Source organism: Mustela nigripes, chromosome 5, assembly GCF_022355385.1.
Source record: "Mustela nigripes isolate SB6536 chromosome 5, MUSNIG.SB6536, whole genome shotgun sequence".
In the NCBI taxonomy this organism is placed as follows: Eukaryota; Metazoa; Chordata; class Mammalia; order Carnivora; family Mustelidae; genus Mustela; species Mustela nigripes.
This window is the reverse complement of record NC_081561.1, coordinates 3,278,005-3,300,995: the sequence shown is the minus strand read 5'-3', so window position 1 is coordinate 3,300,995 and position 22,991 is coordinate 3,278,005. Positions and strand designations below refer to the sequence as shown.

Sequence of the window (22,991 nt, the reverse complement as noted above, 5' to 3'; positions counted from 1 at the left end):
ATCCCCATGCAATGACACTACATACGGGTTAAACAGCTGTTTAACTGAAAACGTCAAAGCCATCATGCATGCGTGTACAAAAAGAAAAGAGAGAGCAAGAGATGGAAGAAAAAGGTCCACACATAGCACTGAAACACTAGCTATCAAAGATTCAGACTTTCTATGAAAAAGCAGAAACTGCCAAGTTGAGTTATGAAATAAAGAAAAAGAAAAAAACTGCCATGACAGGAGAACTGTTTGAAAACAAGAATACCCGCGAAGGTTGATCACAGGGAGAGGAAAAGACCTCAGAAGAGAAAAGCAAGCCCGGATGAATAATGGGCTCAGCTGGAAGAGAATTCAGGGTAGCCAGCTGTAGGACACCCGGCCCTGCCCAACACAAATACCGCCAGCTCACTCTGTCAGAACTTCGTTTTATTATCGGAGCATCTTCTCTCTGCACGCTTGGGCAGACGTGGATGTGGCGTGAAGCGTCACTGCCCGAAGTACCAAGGAGGCGTGCAGTCGATGGGCTCTTCCTCCCAGATGGTTTTCAGCCGCTGGGCCCAGGACGCCACCATGGCCTTCCTCTCTTCTTCAGAGGCAATCTCGGGAGCAAAGCTGATCTGCGGGGCGAGGACTTTAAATCCACAGAAGTGCAACGCCCCGTGCTGCGGCCACAAGGAAAGCAGAGAGCTGATCAGAAGCGGCATCCCTTCGTGTCATTCAGGTAAACAACGAAAGGGGGGAAAGGACCTGAAATAAGCCTTCAAGGAAGAAAAGAACAACAGCTTCTAGGTAAGCAAAGACAACCGAACTGCCCTATACCCTTAGGATGTGGGCAAGTGAGGTACTCCTGGCAGCTGGAAACTTCCGATCCTAATTGAGATTCATCTGTAATCTTCGCTTCTGACTCAGACAGTAAACCTTATGGTTTTGATTGATTAGGCAAATTATGGTTCATTCATACAGTGGATTATTCTAGAATGATGTGACATTATTCTAGCTATGGTGTATATCCACGTATGGTTGTTCAAGATGTGTCAAGGAAAAATAATAAGAAATCTGAAGCAGTATTTGTGGCATACCATTTATGTAAAAACATAAACATAATAACGCTAATAATAAAAAATACACATGTAAAAATATGTATGGGCCATAAGGAAATACATCAGATTATTGAAGGTAATTATTTTTAGGGGGGATTAAGAGGGCTTTCTATTTTTATATTTTATACCCTCACTCTTTTTTCTTAACATGTATTTTTGAAAAATGAAAAGAATAAATAAAGACTTTTTAAAAACCAGAAGAACTTCAGCTTGGCTCATGACCCCTAAGAGACGAGTTGACCTGTGGAGGAGGAAGTTCAGGCCTGTAAGTGATAACCACAGAGCATCACAAAATGAATCACTATCTTTTCAAAGACAGCTCTTACTAGAAAATATCACTCTCCCCTCTCTGCACTCCTTGCCTTAAAACCCAGGCTTGCCCTACCAGGGGTAAGTCAGGGGACAAGAGGCCCACAGGTCACTGTCCGTATCTTTAAAGAAAGCTCACAAGCTGTTGACTATGTGATCTCCTACTGCTGGACAAATGTCCCTTTATAACATCCTGGAAGAATGGTTTGCCTCTGGGCTTCTGGGTTTCCTGGGAGCTCGGAGCCAGGATGTGGCCGCCTGACCCAGAGCTTGCTCCCTCTGCCCCGACCCCCAGCTAGGTCCCTCAGCAAGGGGTGCCTCCCATGGGGACACCCCAGCCTGCCTGCATATGTGCTGTTCCCTGCTGTCCCCTTCACAGACAGTCCAGGGGTGCACAAAGGCAGCTGGGTATCCACCTGAGAGCAGGCCCAGAGTCCCGGGAACCCGGGGAGGGGTGTGGGCTCTGGGCATGGGGCATGTCTCCGGCTCCATGGACCATCACCTGTGGGCGGTGGGAGGCTGTCTGAGCTGCTGGCCCTAGGGCCCCTATTGCCAGGATCTGAGTGGGTTGCCACCTTCACAAAGAACCGCCCGTCAGCGTAGATGGTGCCCTGGTGCTCCACACACACTCACGGGGCAGATAGCAGCTAACCAAGTTCAGCTTAGCTTCCACCCAACAAAGTCAAAGGCTGTCATTATAATAAATAGGTGTTTCCCTACTGGCCCACTTTTTCAGTGCTAAGTAAGGCATTTGAAAGGGCAAAATGTTTTAACTTCTTGTATTTAGGTGGAGTCAAAATGGTCTGGATTCCGGGCTCCATCACATCTCTGACTCCTGGGGGGGTGGGCTGCAGGGGAAGCGGAGGGGGTGAGGGGTGCAGCGGGTACCTGGAGGGGCCACAGGAAGTATCGGAAATCTCCACTGACTCCGGTTTTCGTGTACATCTCGGCTGTGCCCCCCGTGGTTAAAGAGAGAAGAGCCAATTTATTCTGCGGAGGAGAAAATGAATCCATGTGACTCCGGCAGCAAGGTGCAGAAGGACCAGAAGGGACAGTCTGAGGTCAGTCCCTCCAGGAATGGACAAATGGTAACATTCCCCACAAACACACCCAGCTATAGGCAGCAACCACAGCCGCTGGGGACAGGGGAGGGACCAGACCGAGTGAACACGGGGCTCCTCTGCACCCCGACTTCTGGCAGACAGCAGGGTGTGATGCCGGGTGCGGACAGTGAGGCCCAGATGCTGACAGCCTGGGCTGCTGTGAGGGCCAATGAGGCAGCACGGCCCCTGGCCAGGACCACTCATGGAATGGCAGAATTACTTCACCATCCACGACGGACCTCATGGCTTATGGCTTCCTTACATGCCCTTATTTTCTGAGGCTTTCGGAATTAAGACATTATTTATTTCAGTAATGAGTGAACTTAGTAGCAAATTCACTGCTACTGCATCGCGCACGCACTGGGTTCCATGCAATGCTCTCCCTGCCACACGCGTCATATTATCCTGTTTTTCAAAGAGGAACGTGAAGCTGCGAGGTGAAGAGATGGGAGGCCCCGGTCAGCTCTGCATCGCAGCGCAGACGCCCTCTCCTGAGCCGGAGTTCACACCGTGGGGCCCAACTCTGCGATACCAACTCTGGGCCTTCCTTGGCCCCGCCATGCAGTTCGCGGCGGATGCATCTATATCCCTCTCTAGACAAACACCCCCATGACCTCAGAAATGACGCTTTCCTTGCCCAAGTACAACACACAAGGCTTTTCACACAGCTGGTGCTCAATCAGTGTTTGTTGAGAAAAAAGCAAACTAGAAACAGGACTTGAGGAGACTCCCCCCACCAGTATGCATAGATCCGGATCCTGGGGCACGTACCTTGAGAAAACCGGCGTCGTAGAATCCTGGGATGTCAAAGGCAAAGCCCTGGCACAGGACCCTGTCCATCCATCCCTTCAGGATAGCCGGCATGCCGAACCAGTACAGCGGGAACTATGGACACAACACCAAGGAGAAATGGATGCTGCAGGCTGCCTGACATGGCAGGTTTGCTGATCTGGAAGGAATCCCACTGTCTTCCTCTTCCCAGGGGGTTGGGCGGGTTAAGTATAACCAGAGGGCAGCACGACCGGGAGACTTTCTTCCCTTTCGCTTGGGGGCATGCAGCGTGGACAGGATGGTGGTGGGCAGGGGGGCAGAGCTGACCATGGTCCTGGTTGCTGTTACAGGTGGCTCTGTGTCCCCTGACCAGGACAGCTCCATCGGCTGGTCCTTGAGCAGATAGGGTGGTGCTAGGAAGTTCTGGTCTGGACGCTAGCTCAGTGGCAGCAGTCCCTGTGACTCATCCAATCAAGGGGCACCAGAGAAAGGTATGGAGAAGAATCTGGCCCTTTACAGTTGCTGCCCTCTGGAAGTCAGGCTGAGTGAAGTTCTGAGAAGCTCTGGGTTTTGACACAAACGAAAGCCTTATAACCTCAGATTCTACACACCAGCAATAAGATTGACCTGAAGTCCATCCTGGTCTCCACAGAACCCCTACACTATATCCAGAATCATCATCAATGACAGGAGATGAGCAGATAATGATCTGATACCAAAGGCAGAGGGAAACCTGTGTTTCATGTGCCTTTGCTATAAATCTAAGACAGGATTTGGCACTGAAATTTAAACTCCATGGCCCCCTGCTGTGTGATGCTGACAAGTTACTTCTCCTCCCTGTGCCTCCTTTTCCTTATCTGGCAACAGGGCTGGTACATGTTACTAGGCCACAGCATCCTGGGGAGGATTCCATGACACGAAACAGTGCTTAGAACAGAGTAAATGCTCAGTGAGTGATGGGGAGGAGTGATCACTACTAAGTAGTAATAAGGAATGAAGTTCTTACTAATGTTGAATGAAAAACAGGATACTTATAATGCAGGCCCTCTGGGCAAAGCATCAGGAAAAGAGGAAAGGCAGAAGGAAAGGAGCTGTGAGTTGGAGTAGCAAAAAAAAGATGAGTACAGAAAGGACAGGCCTTGGCTTGCTTTAGCTATCCAGGAGTGCAGGAGCGGGCAGAAAGGAGAGATGGGCTCCACGTGGTCACCTGACCCCAGGGGACAGGAAAGAAGAGTCAGAGAGCTCAGTATGGTTCTGCTTGGACCATGGGCCCAGACTGCTGGGCCAGCTGTGATACAGCTTCACTGTCCCGGTGTGGCTACTGTTCTGTGATGACAAAGCATGGGGCAAGCACACTCGGTGGCACCGTGATCCATCCACATGGAATCAGGATGGAAGCACAATTCGCACTCTGATCAGGTTAGCCACTCCAGGCTGCCTGGGAAAGAAAGGGAAGGGGCCAGGAGAGGGTGTCTAGACAGAGCTAGCCTGGGTGGGGCAGAAGAGGAGGCTGAAGCATTCCCTTCTCCCAAGCGGGTCCGGTTATTTTACCAAGGGTATGTGAACTTTGCCTTCTGGACATGTTGTTTCATCTGGAAACTGGTTGCATCTCACCCCTCCCCCGCATGTGGGGGTCTTGTTCTCTCACCCACTCTCCGCCTTTCCTCTGTGTTGGAAACAGAGACAACTGGGGCCCATCAGATCCATCTTGGAGATTCCGGACCTAGAGCCCCCAGTCCGTGGTGTGCAACAAGAGGACAGAGCCCGCATGTGGGGAGCAGCAGAGGAGAATCAGAGGGAGAGAGCAGAAGGATTCCTCAAGCCCAGCTAGCCTGTCCTTGGCTTCCACGAGACCCAAGGGATCAGGGCCCTGAAAATAAATTCCTTTTTTTTTTAGTTGACTTGGACTTCTGTCAACCCAACAGCTCCCCCAAAGCACGTTTACTTTGCTGCCAGGCTTCCCGTTCCCTCTGTGGGTACACACGCCTGTCTAGCTGGGGAAGGAATGAAGGCAGTTCCCCCGCATGATGCAGATGCTTCCCAGAGCACTGGGCTACAGGGGAATTCCTTACTACTTACTTGGAAGTCAGGATTTGAATGAATATTGACTACACAGATCTCCTTACTTAATTAGACATAAGTAAGTGTGCAAATGTGCTAACAACATTAATACCATTTCTTAGAAGCGTGTGACTCAATATTTGGAAAGAGCTTGTATATGGAATGAATCTAATTTGTTATAATAATTGGAGACAAAACAAACCTGAAATATCACTAGATCAGCTTCCTGAACCTTTTTCTGTTCGTCAGTTATGTCACTGGCCAGACACCTCCTCTTAAAGGCTTCATATGCTTCTACCCCATAGTTGAAAAACTCAGGATTAGAGAGGGCACCTGGAGAAGAAAAGGCCAAATGTTCTCACTCTCATATGTGCACCCACAGCCCATCTTGGCCTATCCCACTGGTATCCCCATTACCTGGACTCCCTAAAGCAAGTGGCCGGACATTGACTGAGACCCCACCAGGTGCTGGGTCCTGGGGGTCAGGCTATGGAAATAAAAAGAGAAGAAGCTACTGTCCTCACCTGGGACTCAAAGTCCAGTAAGAGTAGATAATAACCACATGATGAATACACAAGACAACAGTCAAGCTAGCTGTCTAATGTTACTTCCAGAGAAGCCTCCCATCTTACAATAAAGTTGCTCTGCTTGCTTGCACTAGTGATGAGCTTTGTAAACCAGGCTTGGAAGATGGGCGAGAGTTCACCAGGTGCCCTGGAGGAAAGAGACAGGACAGTCTGGGCATCAGACACAGAGAAGGCAGGGTGTCGGGCAACCGGGCCTGTCCAGGAAAGGGCCACCAGGAGGCAACCTCCAAAGCAATGGGTGAAAGGCCAGGGGGGCTGCAGGTGATGTGAGCAGAGAGATGGGCCAGGTCTTTTGAGGCTTTTCGTGGAGCTTGAACTTCTCCTGCCTGTGGGGAGCCCTGTGGCGTGGGCGGGAAATACATGAATGCTCTGAAGTGGGTGTGCAGGAGCTCAGTGTAGCCGCAGGTATGCAAGAGTGAGCCAGGTGAGAGCCAGGTGGGGGAGGCCCAGTTAGGCTGCAGCAGTGGGGGGTGGGAGGAGGGGGCTACGGGTAGAACTTACAGCACTGCCCATGGCAACCAAAATGAAAAAGAAGTTATTTTGATCTATGCTTTTAACTGGGACCTTGTCAACAAAAAGGATTCATCCAAGGCACTGATCAGCATCAATCCCAGCTTACCATTCACTGAGGACCCCCCACCTATCAGGTGCTGCACTCTACACACATTGCCCTTTCCGTCTTTATAACAACTGGAAAGCGTAAGCCCCAGTCTACCAAAGAGGAAACGGAGACTTTAGAGAGGCTCAGTGCCTAGTTCCATACCACAGAGGTTTTGGTGGCAGCAGAGGTGGGTCGACCAGGCCAGGTCCACTCCACCACATGGGGTCTGGAAAGGAGCAGAAACACCCCCAGCCATGTGGAGAGGAACCGAAAGGAAGACTAAATCCAAGCTCTTTAAATAGACTCATACTTTAGAAATAGGTCAATGTTCCTTGCTTCCTCTTTTAATCTACCCGTATTTGATTTTCATCCAAAAAACACCTACTGAGTGTTTCCTGAGTATGAGGTTCTGTACTGACAGGAAAACCCAGAGGGTAACTGCTACAGGCATGGAGTCACGTTCTCTCAGGCAGGTTCTAGGTAGGGTTTTGGCCAGTCACCATGTGTGGAACCTACAGCAGGCCTGGGGTGGTTCTGATGATGGAGAACAGAGATGAGAAGAGGTCCGTAGGCCAAATATATTCCAGGTAAATTTCAAAAGTAAATATCAAAGTAAAGGTATCTAAGTATCATTGGAAAATAAGAATATTTTTCTAAGTGTGGATATGGGGAGGCCTTCCTAAGCAAGGCAGAAAACCCAGAGGCATAAAACAAGGACTGGCACAGAGCTTGAAATAAAAGGTAGGAACAACATAGATATAAATCAGCAGGGGAACTGGTGACTAAGTTATATTACGTCCCATGGAGTGCTATGCAATCATTTAAAACTTAAGACTTCCCAAGATCTAAGTGAATAAAAAGTAAGTCCTATGACGTGGCACCATTTACATCTGTATCCATAGAGTTTGAAACTATAATTTACATGGATATGTACCCTTGTTGATATTTGAAGTAAGATCCACAATGATCTACACCAAAAAGTTAAACTAATTTGTCTCCATGGACAGGGTCGGACTATGGAGTATATATGAAAAGGGGCTGCACTTCTTACCCTATATGTTCACCTTACTCACTGTATTTTAAAATATTTTTTAAAAATAAGCTTGTGTTACTTTATCCACTTAAAACATAAGAGTCTTAAAAAAAAAGAAAAAGAAAAAGAGTCTGTTTTCTCAGTCCCTGCTCTGTTGTTCCTTAAGTGAAAATGAATGACTGATTTATTAAAACGGAAGAAAGGCAAGAATATACAGGATGTCAGCTATTAACATCAATATTAAAATTAAACCTTGGGATTATCACTAACACAATTATAAACAGGAAGAAATTAAAGGTATTGAATACTGGAAAGGCTGAGGTCAAATTATCATTATTTGCAGATGATCTGATGGTATATCCGGAAAGCCCCAGAGAATGAGCTAAAAATCTACTACAAACAGTAAGAAAATTAGTCGTGGCTGGGTACACACACACTCGCAGGCACACGAACAGGCACACAGAGATTACTATCCCTCTTCACATAGAGAAATGAAAACCAATTCAAGTATTATGTAAGATCTGTATGAAGAGCTGCAGGGTTGTTCAGGAGACGGAAGCAAAGGAAAAGTCATACCTTCTCCTGGGTAGGATCAGATAATGGAAGTTCATCAGTAAGTTTAATGGAATCTCAATAAAGATATCATCAGGTTACTTTCTGAATCTGGAAAGTTAATTCAAAAGATTTTATAGGAAAGTAAAGTAAAACTAGCTAGAAAAATAGAAAATAAGGCAAACATGGAAACCTAATCCTGTCAGATACTGTATCACTTTCCAAAATAATTAAAGCCATGCTGTACTAAATCCATGAACAGACAGGAAAAAAAAAAAAAAACCCCAACAGAATACAAAGTGTATAACAGAATCAAAGGTACATGAGAAGTAAAATCACAGTAAAGGTGGCATTTTAAATTAGGGGCTGGATCATGCAATAAATGATTATGAGACAACCAGTGCATTCTTAGAAAAAATACTGGACCCATACCAAAATAAATTTCAAGTAGATAAAATATTTTTTTAAGTGAAATATGTCAAACACTAGACAAGACTGTAAATTTTTAAAAAAATCTTAGAGTTTATATAAGCGTGACACAAAATCTAGAAGTCATGGAAGAAAAAGACTGATCAAAAGCCAACTAGGAAAATAAAATCCTGCATGGAAAAAAAAAAACCAACAGAAGCAAAGTCAAAACAAAACACATATTAAGTAAAAATTGTCTGTTTATAACTCATAAAGCACATGAGAAACTAAGTTTTTAATGTATAAAGAGCTCTTTAAAACCAATAAGAGACAGAAAAATGAGTAAGGAATAGAAAATATTTAAATTTTATTAATATAATATAAACATTTATAAATATAACATACTAATATAAAGCTAAAAGTATCTCACTTTTCAAAAAGAGTATTTTAGAAAATGCATTCAAAACATCATGTTGTTAAAAAAAAAAAAAAATCCAGTCAAGAAATGGGCAGAAGGGGGCGCCTGGGTGGCTCAGTGGTTTGGGCTGCTGCCTTCGGCTCGGGTCATGATCTCAGGGTCCTGGGATCGAGCCCCGCATCGGGCTCTCTGCTCCGCGGGAAGCCTGCTTCCCTCTCTCTCTCTCTCTCTGCCTGCCTCTCTGCCTACTTGTGATCTCTGTCTGTCAAATAAATAAATAAAATCTTTAAAAAAAAAAAAAGAAATGGGCAGAAGACATGACCAGACATTCATCCATAGAAGACATATAAATGGCCAACAGACACATGAAAAAATGCTCCACATCACTCGGCATCAGGGAAATACAAATTGAAACCACAATGAAGATCATTTTGTACCAGTCAGAATGGCTAAAATTAACAAGACAGCAAACAACAAGTACTGGAGAGGATGTGGAGAAAGGGGAACCCTCTTCCACTGTTGGTGGGAATGCAAGCTGGTGCAGCCACTTTCGAAAACAGTATAAAGGTTTCTCAAAAAGTAAAAATAGAGCTACCCTAGGACTCAGCAACTGCACTACTAGATATTTTTCCAGAGGATACAAACACAGTGATTTGGAGGGGCACCTGCACCCCAATGTATGCAGCAGCAAAGTCCACGATAGCCAAACTATGGGAAGAGCGGAGATGTCCATCGACAGAGGATTGGATAAAGAAGATGGGGTCCGTACATACAATGGAATACCACTCAGCTATCAAAAAGAAATCTTGCCATTTGCAACATAATGAATGGAACTAGAGGATATTATGCTAAGGGAAATAAGTCAGACAGAAAAAGACAAATACCATATGATTTCCCTCAGAGGTGGAATTTAAGAGACAAAACAGATGAACACAGGGGAAAGAAAGGAAAATTTAAGTAAGATGGAAACAGAGAGGGAAACAAACCACAGGAGACTCTCAACTACAGGAAACAAACTGAGGGTTGCTGGAGGGCAGGTGGGTAGGGGATGGGGTAACCGGGGGATGGGCATGAGGGAGGGCCCTTGGTGTAATGAGCGCGGGGCGTTAGATGCAACTGATGAATCACTAAATGCTACCTCTGAAACTAATAATTAAAAAAATGCTAGGAAAAGCCCCCCCCAAACCCCCTCATGCTGTATACCTTAAATATATATAACTTTTGTCAATTATGTCTCAATGCAGCTGCAAAAAAGAAAAAAATGCTTCTTACATAAACACAGGCAGTAAAGCTTACTTACAATGAGAGAAAGGCAAATCAGAACTATACTAGGAGGCCATTCTTCACCTGACAGACTGGAATTTATCAAAATTGGTCAAGCAGAGGAAATGAGCACTTGCAAACATGTTGGTGTGACTGTAAACTGGTCCATTTACCATCTGATATTATCTACGAAAATCAAGACTGCACCTTCCCTCTGACCAGCAATTCTACCTCTAGATACACCTGGATATGTAGAAAAACACACATGGCTATGATTCTTCCTTGTAGCTCTGTGTGTAACAGGAAAAATCAGGAATGATCTGAAATGCCCGGGCAGTAGGGACTACTTGAACTATGACACCTCCACACAGTGAATACTCTGGGCAGTAAAAACACATGCAATGTGCAACACCGGTAAAATATGCCACCGTTTTGAAACAAAGTGGAGAGAAAATGGAGACTACCCCTGTAATTGCATTCCATAGCACAGATCACTCTGGAGGGACAGAGAGACGAATGAGCGCCCTGGTGGGACAGGGATGGGAAAAAGATCTGCCATGTAGACTCTCCCGACTTGAGAACTGGGTACCATGTGCAGTGGTTAGTTTTGTCAAAATATTTTTTCCATTAAAAAAATTAGAAAAAAACAAAGTTAAAAGAAACAGGGGTGCCAGGGTGGCTCAGGGGGTTAAGCGTCTGCCTTCAGCTCAGGTGGTTGGGATTGAGCCCCGCATCGGGCTCCCTGCTCAGCAGGGAGTCTGCTTTTCTCTCTGCCCTTCACCCTCCTCTTGCTCTGTTTCTCTCTCAAATAAATAAATAAATAAATAAATAAATAAAATCTCACCCAAAAATTCAAGGAACAAACACCATTCAGCCCATGACTCACCGATGACATCCTTCCTGGTGGTCCGCGGCTCGAAGTCCATGGCGTACAGATCGGAGACGGTGACGGTGCAGCCCTGCTTGCTGAGTTCCTCTACTGCCACTTTCTTCAAGGAGCCATTTAAAGACCTGGGTTCTTGGTGGGCATAGACAATGAGCACTTTCTTGCCTGTATCAGAAAAGAAATGATTTCTTCTGAAGAACAATTCCTCTTGGTCAAAATTCCAAGAAGACTAAGATAACAACAACATGTGTAGTTGGATTACAGGTTCAAGTTAGGAAATACCAACCTCTGTCACAGGTAACAGTTTTAATGTAATGAATAGTTTTTTTTTTAAGATTTTATTTATTTATTTGACAGAAATCACAAGTAGACGGAGAGGCAGGCAGAGAGAGAGAGAGAGGGGAAGCAGGCTCCCTGCTGAGCAGAGAGCATGATGCGGGACTCGATCCCAGGACCCTGAGATCATGACCTGAGCCGAAGGCGGCGGCTTAACCCATTGAGCCACCCAGGCGCCCCAGTAATGAATACTTTTTAGAAAAAGTCCAGTTATAACATAGCTCGTGGTTGCCTGAGTTTACTAATGCACAAATATAAAATGGGTCAAATTAGGATTCCTCAAAAATAGCATCATGAATTTCTTGAAAGGCCCGAGCTATAGCAGTTATCTTCTATCAGAAGTTTCCTCCCTGTTGACGAACACCAAAAGTGAAAGCTACCATGACTAATTTCTCCAGCTAAACCGACTTTGGCAGGCATCGGCTACGGACAGCTCTGTTTCCTTCTTCAGGCCCACAGAAATGGGACAAGTAAACCAGGCAGGAAAAATCAGACCCCTAACCCTGGAGGGAGGCAGGGTCTAGATGAAGCCCGCTTTGAGTGACAAGGCTGATGTGAAGCCTCTATGAAGAGTCTCAGCTTTACAGGTCCTGCCTGTGTCATTAACACCAACAGCCTCTGAAGCAACATCTCCCTCGTTCAGAAGATTCTGGGAGGTCATGTACTGATTTATTCTGGGAGGCAGCTTTGGTCATCTGCTTAAATTTGTCCTCGATAATGTCAAAGACTAAAATGTTAGAACTCTTGATTTAAATTTTTCATTTTAGGCCCCTAAGGAGGAAATAACCAATGTTAGTTTGAAGCAGTTTCAGGCACTCAACTGGGTGTAAAGGTTGGATTCAAGGGCTTAGGTTAATCGTTAACATTTTTATTTTAACTTCTCAAACTCACTGGTGACACAGGAACTCGACCAATGGATACAAATGAAACATTCACATCAGTGGTTCTCAGGTGGGGGCGGTATCCCCTCCCAGGAGGACAGTCACAATGTCTGGAGACACTCTGAGTTGTCACCGCTAGGGAGAGTGCAGCTGGCATCTGGTGGATAGATACGGGAGAGCTGCTAGACATCCTACAATGGACAGGACACACCACACCAAAGGGTCACTGGCCCAGGATGTCAGTAGTGCTCAGGGTCAGAAGCCCGAGTCTACACCAGACTGTGTCAAGTAAGGTGGATCCTTACATTCTAAAATGAAGAATTTTTGACAGAGAAAGAGAAAGCACAATTAGGGGAAGCAGCAGGCAGAGGGAGAGGGAGAAGCAGGCTTTCCGCTGAGCAGGGAGCCCAATATGGGGCTCGATCCCAGGACCCTGGGATCGTGACCTGAGCCGAAGGCAGAGGCTTAACCAACTGAACCTAGTGTTCCTTAAAATTAAGAATTTTTATGCCATATGGTTGAGAGGAACAATAAGCTGCAGAATGGGGTGTGTGTGTGTATGTGCACGTGTATGTGTGTGTGTGAGCAGGGACAAGAATAAAAATTGAGTCATGCTACATTTTAAACCATGGTTACTCCTAAGGTTCATTCATTCAGTATAAATATTTATGAGCACTTCCATAGCCTGGGTATCATTCCAGAGACTAGAAGCAGAGCAGAAACAAGATAAGCATGGCTCTCATTTTTGAGGAACTTATAATCTGGTGGGGTTTGAAATGCACAATAAAACAACAAAATACAAAACAAGATAATTCCAAATAGTGATTCATGTTAAAAACAAAACATTTCAGTGTTGTTTGGGTTTTTATAACATATTTAATTTCTAATTAAAGTTTTGTGTTTTTTTTTGTTTGTTTTTTTTTTTAAGAAAAGCTTATCTCCCCCATAGGTTATAGTCACCTGCCATGTTCTAAGATGATGAATTCTTCCGCTCTGACTACTGCAAAAGGGAGTGTCTGCTGTTAATCCTGGGCAGGGAAGGATTCAGAGGGCAAGGTGCAGGCGTTCAGCTGCGGTCGGTCACTCTGCTCAGCAACACCAACAATCTGGAAGAGAACGCAAACACGTGAGCGAAGGGGACAGATGCGGTGAGGTCAGTGTACCAACGGCAGGCCTTAGGAAGGACATGCAGATATGTCTGAAAAAACCTTTCTCAAGAGGGGCAAGGAACCACTTGGCGATTTCAGCCTCAAAGGACAAATCATGCAGGGTGCCAAAACCAAGGCCTTTTTTTTTTTTTTTTGGAGGACTTTGAACCTTCCATGAAGGTAGGTCCTAGAAAATGAGATATGATAAGAAGCAGGAGACATGTTTCTGTGTCCTTCCTACCTCTCCCACATTTCCATGTCCCCACCCACCAGTAATCAACACAGCGGAACCGACGCAGGTCGGGGGTTTTGGTCAGAAATTCAGTTACCACGTCTACTGCGGTCTGCAAGGTCCCAGCAAGGCGGAGAAGAGCAAGACAGACAAGACAGACATATGGTGGCCTGCATGTAATAAGGCTCTGGAAAAATACCAGTTCTCCCGAGAAGGCCTCAAAGGCACAAAAGAAGCCTGAATCCTTACTCCAAGGCTAGCCAGCTCTTAAATAATCAGCTTCATTCTGGGAAAGACAAGACCCTTCCAACAAACCTGCTCCCTCTGCCAGAAGAAACAGCCCACACAGAGCCTGTGGCTCAGGGTCAGTGTGCAGACGCTGTGGGATGCATGCTGTATCAAATGACAATTTTTTAAAAAAGATTTTATTTATTTATTTGATACAAAGAGAGAGAATACAAGCAGGCAGAGCAGCAAGCAGAAGGAGAGGGAGAAGCAGACTCCCTATGGAGCAGGGAGCCCTACTTGGGGCTCGATCCCAGAACCCTGGCATCATGACCTGAGCCGAACGCAGCTGCTTGACCAACTGAGCCACCCAGGCGCCCCATCAAATCACAATTTGAGCATATCGGTGCATCTTTATCGGGTAACAAGAACAGAGAGATGGAAAACAGGCTTATCCATGGTCACGACTGGAATCTGGAACAGGGCCTGAATTAGCCTCTTCCTGGGCCCTCCACATCCCCAGCTGTCCGGGAGAGGGAATGGGCTCTGGCTCAGGTTGGGCGTCCCAGGGACAGAAAGAAAAAGAGATTTAAATAATAGTGGCCGGAACTGAGTCAAGGGCAGGCAGGATGCTTAACTGGAGCAGGAGCAAAGAGCTCTGGCGAGACAGAGGTGGGAACACCAACACCATCATACCTCAAAGGGGAGTTTAAATCCTGCCCATTTGCTCAAGTTGACTACTGACTGAACAGTTGGGAATCTGCATCTTTGGCTACCCAACATCCCCTCCTGTTTTTCACCAACAGTCCCTGAATTTATTCAGATGTCAGTGTGTCCAGCGAATCCCTCCATTTCCCAGTCTTCCACTCAGGGGTGGCCAAAGAAGTGAAGCGGAAGCCATTACATGTGGCTCCAAGGACATATCCTTAAAGGGGCTAACCTAGGGGACGGGGAGGGTGGGGGCACCATTTCAGCCCCTGCCGCTGGCCTTCGTCTGAGCCGCACTGTGGAATGACAGCTAGGGCTCTGTCATTCATTTGCTGTCATGAGGGTAGACGCTGTGGACTAAGGACGGCAGCGCGGAGATACGAAAGGAACCTGGATTCCTGATGCTTCCTTGGGGCTGTGAGAGGGTCCTTCAGACTTCTTCATATGGGAGAGCACATGTGGAATCGTGATTAAGCTGCCTGTGGAGCTGACTATCCACCAACAGCAGTGAATGGAACACAATTCCAATCTATGCATTCATTCAGCTGGGTTACCGACTCATAGGAGGACTCTGGCCAAGTACTGCGCCCGGTTGGGGAGGCCACAGCAGTGAACAAGACAGGCAAGAATGGAACTTTATACTCTCAGCTGGGGGAGGGGGAAGCTGGGCAAACCAAACGAGCAGGCAAAGAAGGCAACCATAATATTCAAGATAGTGGTAAGTGTTAATCATAATGCTAAGTAACAGCGATAGTGATAAGAAAACAAAGTGCTTTTGTGACTAAAATGGCCAGGGGTACATTTGCTATTTTAGATAGGAGCTCCAGGAAAGTATCTCTGGGTATAAGGATGTGAATGATGTTAGGGACCCAGTCATGCAAATATCAGAGGTTTAGGCAGAGGGAATGGCAAGAAAGAGGCCTGAGGTAAGAATTGGCCTGGAGTGTTCAAGAAAGCCTGTTTGACTGGCCTGCAGCTTAAAAAGAAAAAAAGTTTGGATGGTGGGAGACGTGGTCCGAGAGGTGAGGTGGGGTCTGTAGGATGGGGAAAGGAGCTTACTCAGCCTAACAGAAAGCCACTGGAGCATCTTAAGCAGGAGAATGGTAGGATCTGATTACTTTTTAAAAGGTTATCCGTGTCACGTGGGCTCCGGGAACACCTTATCCTGAGATTCTATTTGGGTTTGGATAAAATGCTTTAATATTAATGCCCATGACAAGGCATGCATTCTTTTACATCCCCAGGCCTCACCATTCACTGCTGTTTTGTTTGGCCCAGTTTCCATATTCACATCACACACCTGGCCGCCTGAGGCATTTGAGTTCATGACTCCCCATCGACCATTTTTCTATTTGTAGAGGGTAAGACACAGACCCAGGAAGAGAACGACTTGTCCAAAATCAGAGAAAAGACTCCAAGCCAGGCTCCTTACTAGCTGTCCAGTGCTCTTCACCTCTCTCCGCACTCACCTTCCTTAACACCCTCCTGCACAGAGGCAGTTTCCTTTGTTAGGAAGAAGGCACTTACCCAGCTCAATAAGAAAAAGGAACATGTGGTGTGCGAAAGTTAATAAAGGGAAATATCATTTGAAGTGGAGTCAGGACACCCCATGGGGGGGGCCTCTCACCCATACACTTCCCCTCACAGCTAACCTTACATTCCTGAACAGGAAGACATTCATTTTACAGCCCCAGCGGGAGGAAGAAAGATTTTTTTTTTTCTCCTTGCCCAGCAACAGCCCAGTTAGTAAGAAACTGACACAACTCAGCCCACCAGAAAGGATCACCACCCTGAACTCTTCCCTTCCTCCAAGAGGCTCAACAAACCTTTGTTCAAAGCAGTTCTTCCCAAATTCCTCCTTTTCCTCTAAAGTAATGTTCCTCTGTTCCTCTCTTTTGTTCTCCAGACTGACCTATGGTTTACCATAGCCTGGAGGTCCCACATTGAATTCCTCTGCAATTCCTGAATACACTCATTTTGCTAGTAAAATAACTGTTTTGTTGGTCGCCTGGGTGGCTCAGTGGATTAAAGCCTCTGCCTTCGGCTCAGGTCATGATCCCAGGGTCTTGGGATAGAGCCCCACCTCGGGCCCTCTGCTCAGCGGGGAGCCTGCTTCCTCCTTTCTCTGCCTGCCTCTCTGCCTTCTTGTGATCTCTATCAAATAAATAAAAAATCTAAAAAATTAAAATAACTGTTTTGTTTGTTTTTTAGGTCAACAGATTATTAAACTATATATACCATACCAAATGGGCTCTGATATTTTTATGCATATTATTTCATCTTAATCCGCAGAGTATCCAGAAACTATTTTACAATATTTTCATTTGATTTCTGAGAAAATTAATGGAAGGGTCATTTAGAGTAGATTCGGGGGCCAGCAGGAGCAGCCCTTGCATGCCGCTTGGTCAACCGCAGATCCAAGCAGAAGAGACAGATGCACTTTGCAGAGAGATGCTACCTAAGTGTCCCAGCAAGAAGAAGAAAGGTTTCCTCTTGGCCCCGCAACAGTCCAGCCAATGGGAGGCGGTCGTACTCAGCCAATGAGAAGCCAGTATACTTGGAACTCCGGCGTTGCTCCAGTGGACTCTCTGGTTCTAACAGCCTTCCCCAACTCCCTTCTCCCAGCATTGCTCCCGTTCCTTCTGGGCACTCGCCTGTGGCTTTACCTGAGCTTGCTTGCTCCAGATGGCAAATCTCCGCAGTTCCCAAATAAACCTTTTTTTTTTTTTTTTTGGCTGGTAAAATAACTGTCACTTTTATTTTTAAGGTTAAGAATTTTTTTAAACATGTATGCATGCCCAAATGTGCGCATTTCTCTTACTGAGCACCCAAGTTATTTGGCTCCCCTCCCAGCTATAAACAGCACTGCTAGCCGATGTCTCCTTTAGTACATATTCCTTTTCATTCCTTTAGCTAATATTCTCAGGAAGACAAAAGGCTGAAGACTATTTTTCCAGGATCTGCTACAGACAGCCAGGAGCCAAAACAGAGGCGGCTCCCCGCGCACAGCGTAGCCCTAGCCGGTGCTCCGCGGGCCTAAATGATGGCACGCCCTGTCCACACCGACCTGGGCTGCCCTGTTTCATTTTTAACACGAGGGTAATCACACCACGTACCTCCTAGGGCAGAGGGCCCGTTAAAGGAGACGATTCTGCTAAACACAACCGGACCTAGCACGCGGTAAGAAGTAAGTACAGTCGCAGGGTCCAAGGGTGAATGGCCCGCGGCGCGGACCGCACGTCCCGGAGAGTGCCTCCCAACCCCAACCCGCGCCAACGCCCCGCACCCTGGCGAGGGAAGGCCCTCACCTTGAGGGCAGCGCAGGACCCAGAGAAGCAGCTGCAGGTCTCAGACCTCCGCCTTCAGGAGCGAAGCTCCCGGCGTCCGAGCTAGCTTCCAGCCCCCGGGGCCCCGCACTCTCGCACGTCCGCTGGGCGACCAGCTGCGGCTGCGCTCTGCACTGCCAGGCCGCGTGCACTGGAGCTGCCTGGCGGGTCCTCCCAGCCCCGACACTCCCTCGTCCCAGCACCGCCCCCCGCACCGCCCCTGCACCGCCCCCGCACCGCCCCCCGCCTGGGCGGTCCTGACCTATGTCCCGCCCCACACCTCTAGCAGTGGCTCTGGACCCCTCCTTCTGTGTGCTTCTTCCCTTCTCCATCCCTGGTTAGGTATCCAGGTTAAAAAAGGCGGGTCCAGGGCGCAGTATTTAGCAATGAAAAGTACAGCCTGTGAGACTCTCCAGAAAATTATGCTGAGTGAAAAGAGCTAATCTCAAGAGGTTCCACGCTGTAGGACTAACTTTATGTGACATTCTTGAAATGACAAATTACAGAAATGGAGCACAGGTTAGTGGTTGCCAGGGTTTAGGAAGGGGGTAAGTGGGAACAGCAGGGACCCTTGTGGTGATGGAAATGTTCTGTATGGGACCGTGTCAATGTCAGTATCCTGGCTGCGATACTGCACTGTAGTTTGGCAGAATGTTCCCAGTGCAGGATTCTGAATAAAGGGCAGAGGGGCTGGGCTGTCTCTGTGCTCTTTCTTTCTCTCTCTCTCCCCCTCCCTCCTTCCTTTCTTTCCCTCCCTCTTTTTCTTTCCTTTTCTCTCCTCTCCTCTCCTTCTCTTCTCTTCTCTTTTCTCCTCTCCTCTTCTTCTATTTTTCTTTTTGTTTCATGTTGTTTGTTTGTTTTTCTCTTTCGTAGGCTCCAGGACCCTGAGATCAAGCCCAGAGCTGAGATCAAGAGTATGACTCAACCAGCTTAACCAGTTGGCCACCCACATGCCCCTTGGGTTGTTTCTTAAACGACATGGGAGTCTACAATTTTCTGAAAAGAAAAAGCTTAATCAAAGAAGAGGAATGTTCAAGGCCAAGGATATCCCCTAGAAGGCAGAGAGGTACATGAACCAGAGCCTGTGTGTGTGTGCATGTGTGAGAAAGATAGGTGAGCAGTTTGGGCTAATTATCTTTTCCTTTTTTGGGCTAATTATCTTTTCCTTTTTTTCCAGCTCTTTCTAGTTTATGCTACCTTCCTTTGTAGCATAGCCCGCCTTCCTTTGTGACCTTCTCAAGGACCCTCCCCAAACTCTATGCTTTGATTTCTGGTGTCCTCAGATAGTTTCAGCAAAGAGAATACGGCCTCTCTGAGATGCCCTCATGCAGGCAGGGAACAGGGCTGCCTAGTCTTGTGAGCCCAGGAGATCCCCGAGGCAGCTTTCATTTTAGAATGACCTTTGTCAGAGGAAAAAGTGCTTGAGGCACTTTCTGATGGACTAGATTGTCCCCAAAGGTGAAGTTTGCTTTGTCTTAGCCCCCTTTCTGTTGACTCACTGAGGGGATGTCCTCACATCATCTCTGTGTCACGGAAAGAAACGATTCATCCTAAAAGGAAGGTGCAGGCCCTCTGGCATAACTGAAGGGAAGCTTCCTTAGGAGGGCAAGTAGCCCTATTGTCCGGTCTCTTGTATTGTGTGGACTTCTAAGACCTCTGGGTGATGTGGGTGCCGTGAGAAGACCAGGGAACTGTGGAATAGCAAATTACAGAACCAGTCTTGGGTGCATCTTAGTCTTAGTATGAGAACTGAAAGAACCGGGGAGTAAGGGAAACCAAGGCTCACTCTCTGAAAAACAAGAAGTAAAGAGAAAATTGGAACGCCGCCTTTATTATGCTTCTGTGTGATCTGACAGCGCCATCTTGTGGTGATGAGGAGCAATCACACATGTGGACTGAGCTAGTTACTCCCTTGAGAATGGAAGCTGGTCTTCCCTTGGCTTTGTGAGACCCGTGGACCCCCATGCTTGCTTCTAGGACAGTTCAGCAGGAGCCCATCTGGCAAGAGAAAATAACAGAATCTCCTGCTAATCTGGTTTTGAAAGCTGAGTATTTACCGCAAACAAATAAGATATGACCATGTTTGTATTCTGAGTTTAATAAGAAGGCGGCGCTTTTAAATCCCAATAAATTCAATTGACAGCAACAATGCAAATCACTTGCAGGGGGTTCTGAGATTTCCATTTTCATTTACCCCCCTTGCTATGAAGAAATGCAAGAACTGAATTAAGCATTCTAGGCAAAGAGGCAGTTAAGCTAGTTACACGCTTCCTCTTCTCCCCAGCTCCCTATACTTGTTTCCGATGAAAATGAATAGCGAGGGCTACATTAAGGCTAATATAAGCAGTTTAAACTATCTCCTAGACGAGATAGTTCGGGTTTTATTTAATGACTTTTACTCTGCTAACAGCGTCCCCTTCGTTTGAGAAACAAATTCTTCCTAATAACATATTTTTTATAGTAAACTATAAGATTTGTATAAGATTTGCCATTTTAAGCCTTGTAAGCACACAGTTCAGTGGTGTTAATTATATTCACAGTGTTGTGCAAACAAAACCGTTATATATATCGCCAAATTTTTAATTTTCCCAAAGAGTAACTCAGTAAGCATTAAGCAATTACTCCCTACCCCCGCTCCCAAAAGTCCTAGTAACCCATTTACTTTCCACCTCTATCAATTTGCCTATTCTACAAATTTTGTGCAAGTGGAGTCATATAGTATCTGGCTCTTTGTGTCTGGCTTACTTTCACTTAGCATAATGTTTTTGATGCAAGAAAGTTGGGTCTGAGGACCTAGAGGGAGGTCCCCACAGGTCCCTCCAAGAGTGTCCTTGGTTTTGCATAGGAAAAAACCAAAATCAAACTTGAGCTGGAGAAAGTAGAAGCAGAGGTTACTGAATAGTGATTAATTGTGGGAGGCAGAATGTCCAGTAGCCTAGGGAAGGAAAAGAGAACAATTCTTGTTGTTACTTGGAGTTAGGGGGGAGGGGTCCAGAGTACATGTTCCTTCAGGAATCCAGGGTAGGGTCTGATCAAAGGCAAGCGACAGGTGAACCAGAGGTCTTAGTTCATAAATCATCAATGGTAGAGGGTATCGATGCTAGCGTTAGCTGAGGTTTGTTTGAATCTAATGTCCTGGTACATGTTTGGGTTCCGGTTCTTCTTAGATATTATCAGGTGTTTGGGGACCTGGGAAAAACTCAGAGAATGACTAACTGATGTGCTTCCCCCTTGGAGTGGGAACATAACTCCTTTGGGTTACACAGATGCAAAATACAGAACATGAGGAAATGGGGCCCAACAGAAAAGCAGCAGAGATAGAGCCTTTCTAAAAACAGAGTCCCCTCAGCTTCCCTATCTCATCTTCAAGGTTCATCCATATCATAGCATATGCCAGAACTGTATTATTTCTTTTTTTAAAGGGATGCCTGCCCCTCACTGCTGTGGTAAGAAGTGGCATTCAGAGGACGCTGCTTCCTTGGAAAGTGTGTGGAGCTTGCTGAACGGGGATTCCTGGATGCCAGCAGGCACTAAGGCAGTCCTTGGGGCAGAAATGAGTCTTAGGATGAGTTCCCAAGCAAGAAGCCAGCTGAGGACAAACAGGCATGACAGGTGTGGCCTCCTGACCCTCTGTCTGCAAGTCTCAGCTCCAACCAGAACTTCATTACATTTTATGGCTGAATCATATGCCATGACCCATACCAGAACACATTCTGTTTATCCAATCATCTGTTCGATACTTGGGCCGCCTGGCTGTTGTGAATCATCCTGCTGAAAATATTGCTCTACAAGTGTCTGAACCCCTGTTTTCAATTCCTCTGCGTATATACCTAGGAGTGAAATTGTTGGGTCTTGGGGTAATTCTGTGTGGCTTTTTAAAGAGCTGGCCAACTTTTTTCTGTAGTGACTATACCATTTCACATTCCCACCAGCTCTATACAAGGGTTCCGATTTTTCTACATCCTAACTGTTTATGTTCCTTTGAAAAATGATTATAACCATAATGTTAACAATGAAATATAATTATTTTACCAGTAAAAATGGGTTTATTTAGGAATAACAGAGAATTACAAATTGGGACATGCAAGCTATGGCAAAGACATTGGCAAGTCCAATAAACAAAGGAGAGGAATGTTATTTTATGAAGAGGAGGGAGAAAATTAGGAGGGATTATTTTGAGGGAAAGACTTTTGAAGAGCTAGAGTTCAGGGTGAGGATGATTTCTCATTGGCTGAGTTGCGGGTGGGGGGGGCGGTGGTGAATTTCCTGGAGGAGATGCAGCATACATCTGTTCCCTTTGGGGTCTATAACTGACAATTCTTTTGGGGTCCATAATTGACAATTCTGCTGTAATTGGCATTGAGTGGTATTGTTATGGGACCCCTGAAACCAGGTTCTTGAGTCTCAATGTCATAGAAATGAACTTTGAATTCGAGAGAAAGAAAACAGGTGGAGTTTCTTAGAGACAGCTTATATACAAGGAAGCTGACCAGAACAATGTCATTACTTTGTGGTCGTCACTCTTTAGTGGCTGACATATTTTAGGGCACCTGAAATACAGAAATAGTTGTGCAGGCAGGCTTAAAATTGTTATTTCTGGGTGAACTGTTTCTTCTGTTTTTGCTCAAACAACCCTTACTCCCTGAAGAATTGTTCTCTCTCCGTTCTCTTTCTGAGAAGGAGGTATTTATCTCTAAGCATATGGAAACTTTGCAAGAATTAAATCTCTCTCATTTTCCCTGTACTGCCTCTGTATGGCTCGCCTTACTAGCCTCAGGACTCTACTTTAGTGGGATTTCCCTTTATTAATTTTCACACATCCTAATAGGTGTGAAGTGGTATCTCCCGTTTTGATTTGTATTTCCTTAATGGCTAATAAAGGTGAACATATTTTCATGTGCTTATTGGCCATTTGTAGATCTTCTTTGGGGAAATGTCTATGCATGTCCTTTACTCATCATTTAAGTATGTTGTCTATTTTTTGTTGAGTTGTAAGAGTTCTTGATATATTCTGTATATTATCAGGTAAATAATTTGCGAACATTTTCTCCCATT

General features: G+C 46.0%; 2 protein-coding genes across 3 annotated transcripts in view; one reads left to right on the top strand and one right to left on the bottom strand.

Annotated features, from left to right (window-relative positions):
* Positions 1-397: 397 nt before the first annotated feature.
* NQO2 (N-ribosyldihydronicotinamide:quinone dehydrogenase 2) lies at positions 398-18,114 on the bottom strand. Of its 2 annotated transcripts, none has more exons than XM_059399347.1 (7): positions 17,919-18,114; positions 13,258-13,403; positions 11,081-11,245; positions 5,535-5,665; positions 3,272-3,385; positions 2,286-2,387; positions 398-650 (listed from the first exon to the last, which is right to left on the bottom strand). In XM_059399347.1, the coding sequence occupies exons 2-7, from the start codon at positions 13,262-13,264 to the stop codon at positions 474-476; spliced, it is 696 nt and encodes a 231-aa protein (XP_059255330.1). In that variant the 5' UTR covers positions 13,265-13,403; positions 17,919-18,114; the 3' UTR covers positions 398-473. The 2 variants fall into 2 exon arrangements, with proteins under 2 accessions (XP_059255330.1, XP_059255331.1); XM_059399348.1 differs by lacking the exon at positions 17,919-18,114 and adding an exon at positions 17,727-17,824.
* Positions 18,115-18,982: 868 nt separating this feature from the next.
* Positions 18,983-22,991, top strand: part of SERPINB6 (serpin family B member 6) — a 50,289-nt gene continuing 46,280 nt past the window's right edge. The window contains exon 1 of the mRNA XM_059399346.1: positions 18,983-19,002. The gene's annotated coding sequence lies outside the window, so the exon portion shown is untranslated. The remainder of the gene's footprint in view (positions 19,003-22,991) is intronic.

Bases quoted from the DNA above. Each gene is read 5' to 3' on its own strand.
- NQO2 (XM_059399347.1), bottom strand. The intron at 3,386-5,534 runs GTTTGTTTTGTC...TTGTGTCCATAG, and splicing joins CTGATCTAGTGATATTTCAG to TTCCCGCTGTACTGGTTCGG. The intron at 2,388-3,271 runs GTACGTGCCCCA...TCTCCTCCGCAG, and splicing joins ACGACGCCGGTTTTCTCAAG to AATAAATTGGCTCTTCTCTC.